General features: G+C 34.1%; 1 protein-coding gene across 1 annotated transcript; it reads left to right on the top strand.

Annotated features, from left to right (window-relative positions):
* On the top strand, nt 1-3,991 carry LOC112527633 (V-type proton ATPase subunit E-like). The gene is made up of 6 exons (XM_025138380.1): nt 1-186; nt 972-1,072; nt 1,731-1,899; nt 2,586-2,779; nt 3,446-3,545; nt 3,646-3,991. The coding sequence occupies exons 1-6, from the start codon at nt 85-87 to the stop codon at nt 3,679-3,681; spliced, it is 702 nt and encodes a 233-aa protein (XP_024994148.1). The 5' UTR covers nt 1-84; the 3' UTR covers nt 3,682-3,991.
* The last annotated feature ends 351 nt before the right edge of the window (nt 3,992-4,342 follow it).

The raw sequence follows: 4,342 nt of genomic DNA, 5'->3' as shown, positions 1-4,342 counted from the left end.
AGCCCAATCGCATCATCACATCAAATCCAATATACTCACTCGAAAGTTCGATCTCTTTGTGTTCCCCCAAATTCGAATCCGAAGATGAATGATGCAGATGTCTCCAAGCAGATTGAGCAGATGGTCAGATTCATCCGTCAAGAAGCGGATGAAAAAGCCAACGAGATTTCGGTATCCGCTGAAGAAGTAAGTCAATTCGAATCAAATCAAATGGAGTTAACTCTGCATTGTTCGATTCAATGTTTCTGATCTACATTGATTAAGTTGTTGTGTACAGTAGTCTCGTGATTACAAGACGAAATTTTGTTTGTTTTGTTTTCGTTAACTGTTTTAGGAACTTAAACCGAGTAGTTGCAATTTTCAATTGAGAAACAAATCGATTCGAGTATACACATCCATTATTTTTGTTTCTATAATGTTCGTTGTAAATTACATTGGGTTCGGTAGCTATGCACTATAATTACATGATCAGGATAAGAAGGTTTCTTCCTCTAGGAATTGAACATTGAGAACATGCAATTAGTGAATCAAATCAATTCATATTATAAAAACTCAATTTTACGCCAAATACTCTCAAGATGATTTGATGTCAACGAAATTGGGGTTACTTAGTACTGTGATTTCTGTAAATAGGTGACATTCGAAAGTTGCAACTAGCAAATCAAATGAAATGAAGTCAATTTCATGTTGTTTAAATTCAGTCTAATTTGCAGCTAATGAAATTACCTGTTAAGTAGCTCCGGACATTAATTACATAATCAGAATACAAATTTGTATCTGTTTTCTCGCAGGAATTAGCTAAAAAATTGCAATTGGTAAACCATAAAAAACGAAGCAATAAATTCAAAAAGTTTTTAAATCAGTTTAATTCACATATGCACTGGATTTTAAGGGATATGTACCTCTGTACAGAAAGTCAGAAGTTACGTGATTATCAGATGTATTTATCATTTAATATCTGATTGATATAGGAGTTTAACATTGAGAAGTTGCAATTAGTGGAGGCGGAGAAAAAGAAGATCCGACAGGAGTATGAGCGCAAACAGAAGCAGGTTGAAGTCCGAAAGAAAATGTAAAGTTCCAATGTTTTATTTATTCATCTGTCTATGTGTACTATCTTTATATGAATTTTCATCGACTTATATTTGTAACTATAGATCTCATGGGGTGAGTGGGTTAAGAGTGATGGTTACACAGTTTATCAGTTATGCATTTTGGTTTTGATGATTTGTTCATTTTTTAAGAACTGATCTAATCTGATCATGGATTTGGTGGCATAGTCTGAATGAATTAGTTTTACAGATGGCACAACCTCTTTACACTAGATCTGGTTTAGATTTGGTGGCATAGTCTGAATGGTTTAGTTTACTATATGTCTTATCTGTACCTCTGGTTTAAGCTTGTGAAACATGAGTTCGTTTGTACAAGTATGTGAAGTTCTGAAACTAACAAAAAGAATGCAAGGAGCCATTTGAATTCCTTTGTTGGGATACCAACAAATTGCGCTCAAGGATGATGACATGATGCCAAATGTTGTTTGACACATTTATATGAAAGTAAAGGCAGGAAAATGATTCAGATTTCACAAGCTCTTTCTGAAGACTAAAAGGCTTTATTTAACAACTCACACCACAAGTCCACAAATAACAATGTATTGTGTCAAAAGCTTTGTTTTGGCAAGATTAGGTTTGTATGATTGCATATGACTTTTTCCATAACGCTTGTTGCAGTGAGTACTCTATGCAGCTCAATGCTTCTCGGATCAAAGTTCTTCAAGCTCAGGATGACTTGGTTAGTGCCATGAAAGAGACAGCATCAAAAGATCTTTTGAATGTCAGCCATTACAAGTCCCGTCACCTTCATAATTATGAAGGACTGTTGAGAGCTCTTATTATCCAGGTACAACCGTACAAGTAATACATTATCTGAAATTCTTTACATTACATCATTGAAGAATATCATATTAATAACCTAAAAGATAAACACTCAACCAAAGGGTCATTGGCTTACAGGAGGTCAAGGGTTCAAACCTACCAAAGATGAGGAGTATGCATGAGTATTTACCCGTATATAGATATTATATACTTAAAGAAAAAGAGATAAGATCTGAGGAATAAGTGAATAATTTATGGTTATGCTGCTGTATGCATTAATGTTTTCTTGTTTGAATGAGTTTTTCTTTGCGTAATTATATGATAGAATACATTTCTGCAAAGAAAAACTCATTCAAACAAGAAAACATTAATGCATACAGCAGCATAACCATAAGTTATTCACTTATTCCTCAGTTCTTATCTATTCTATCAAATAATTGCAAGATCTGGGAAGAAGAACACACGGTTTCAAGTGCTTTAGGAACCTGGTTATCATATCAAAATGTTGTTTCTATAACTAAAATAACGTAAAACACGATACACTATCAACTATGGCACATTGTTTGTGGCCATCACCTTGTGACTTGTGTCATTGATAAGTGATTAGTTGATGATTGCTGTGTGTTTTTAATCCTCACGAACTTTTCACTTTCAAACTTGTTCAAACACAATGATTTGCATCCCTAACGAAGTTGGTATTATGTGTTTCAGAGTTTACTCAGACTGAAAGAACCATCTGTGTTACTAAGATGTCGAAAAGAAGATTTGCATATGGTTGAATCTGTTCTGGATTCAGCAAAAGCGAAATATGCAGGAAAAGAACGCGTGCACACACCCGAGATTATTATTGACGACATCCACCTTCCACCTGCTCCTTCCCATGATGACCCTCATGCTCTTTCTTGGTATACATTGGTTTATATGTCCAACTATACATATATTAGGGCCTGTTTGTTAGCAGTTTAATGGAACTTACAACTTATTGGATCAACTATACATGACTGCATGGTAGTGATTTAACGATATAGGAAGTAGCTTATTCAGTAAGCTTCTAGGGGGAGTTTTATGCAGAAAACTAAGTTTTTTCCAAACATGCCCCCTTCCAATTAAAAAACACGCTCCTTCCATTTATGAAAAAAAACCCTCCTAAACAAAATCTTCCCAACATGTACAGACATATTAATCTACACAAAACTTAATGAAATACCTACCAAACAGCCCCTTACTCTACCTTTCTTTAGGAGTCCTCTAGTTAAGTTTCCTTCTGATAGGTTTTAAAAATAAATAAATAACCTTCTGGCAAGTTTGAGAATAAATGCTTAACAGAAGAATGTCACTTCTATACATAATAATGCTTAGAAATATGCCAGAAGGTTATAGATTTATAAAACACTTGTTAGGAGGTCATTTAGGTAAATAACCCCTTTCTTTCTTTCTTTCTTTCTTTCTTTCTTTCTTTATTAAATACTTCAATTTTCTTGAGTTCACCATAAATTTCACACTTGGATGCACTTGAGTAGCTTTATGAAATGTTAACTATTGAAAACATTGTTATATTTGGAAAATTTCAGCTCGGGAGGTGTAGTTTTGGCTTCTCGTGATGGTAAAATTGTGATTGAAAACACACTTGATGCTAGATTGGATGTTATATTCCGCGGAAAACTTCCAGAGGTACTTCATGTTTGATCACACCTTCATCACCTCCCTTTATAGTCCCAGTTTACCTTTACTTGTACGATCTTGATTTACTCGGCTTGCTGCTTGTTTGCAGATTCGCAAATTGCTGTTTGCTCAGGTTGCTGCTTAAACAAACATGATGCCAATCGATTGATCGAAGCAGTCGGGATTCTTAAACCAAATACAAAGAGCAGATCCACCACCAGTTGCCTGCCTACCTGCCTTTGTGTTTGATCTTGCATGTCTTACATATTCATTTTGTTGATCAGTTGAATTGCTCATTTGTTTGAATATACTTCACTATTTTTTGCAACCATTTATTTCCCCTATTCACATGTGAATCTATTTTAAAACTAAGTGGCAAAATGGGTGCCAAATGAGTAATTTCTTTTGAAATAAGTTGGGTCGGGTTATGTTGACCTGCCAACACTTTTTTTTTTTAATTTAAAATTTAATAGTGTTATACTTGTGCAATATAACAGAATGCAAAATCTTATAATAAATTAAAGAGTGTAAAAATTGTTGTTAGATTTGGTAAACCATTTTGTTGTTTTTTCTATTTTTTTATAATTAGAATGGATTTTTATCCATTAAGTTACAAACCAACCAATCAAAAGTTAAGAATCTCAATTGCGTCAATAGTAGTATTTACCGATCGCATGGTTGTACAACGCAACCAACATTGTTAACAAGTGTTACTTTTACCTAAATGACGTTATTCGGTTACGAAATTAAGAAGAATCTATACATATAGCAAGTAACTTTGATCCCATCCATCAAAGTGATCCTTT

The sequence above is a fragment of the Cynara cardunculus genome, assembly GCF_001531365.2.
Source record: "Cynara cardunculus var. scolymus isolate 2C chromosome LG 15, CcrdV1, whole genome shotgun sequence".
Taxonomy (NCBI): Eukaryota; Viridiplantae; Streptophyta; class Magnoliopsida; order Asterales; family Asteraceae; genus Cynara; species Cynara cardunculus.
This window is presented reverse-complemented; position numbering and strand designations above follow the sequence as displayed.

Excerpts from the sequence above, each read along its gene's own strand:
- LOC112527633 (XM_025138380.1), top strand. The coding sequence starts at position 85 with ATGAATGATGCAGATGTCTCCAAGCAGATTGAGCAGATGGTCAGATTC. Across the intron at positions 1,073-1,730 it reads GTTGAAGTCCGAAAGAAAAT|TGAGTACTCTATGCAGCTCA; the intron begins GTAAAGTTCCAA and ends CGCTTGTTGCAG. Across the intron at positions 1,900-2,585 it reads TGAGAGCTCTTATTATCCAG|AGTTTACTCAGACTGAAAGA; the intron begins GTACAACCGTAC and ends TATGTGTTTCAG.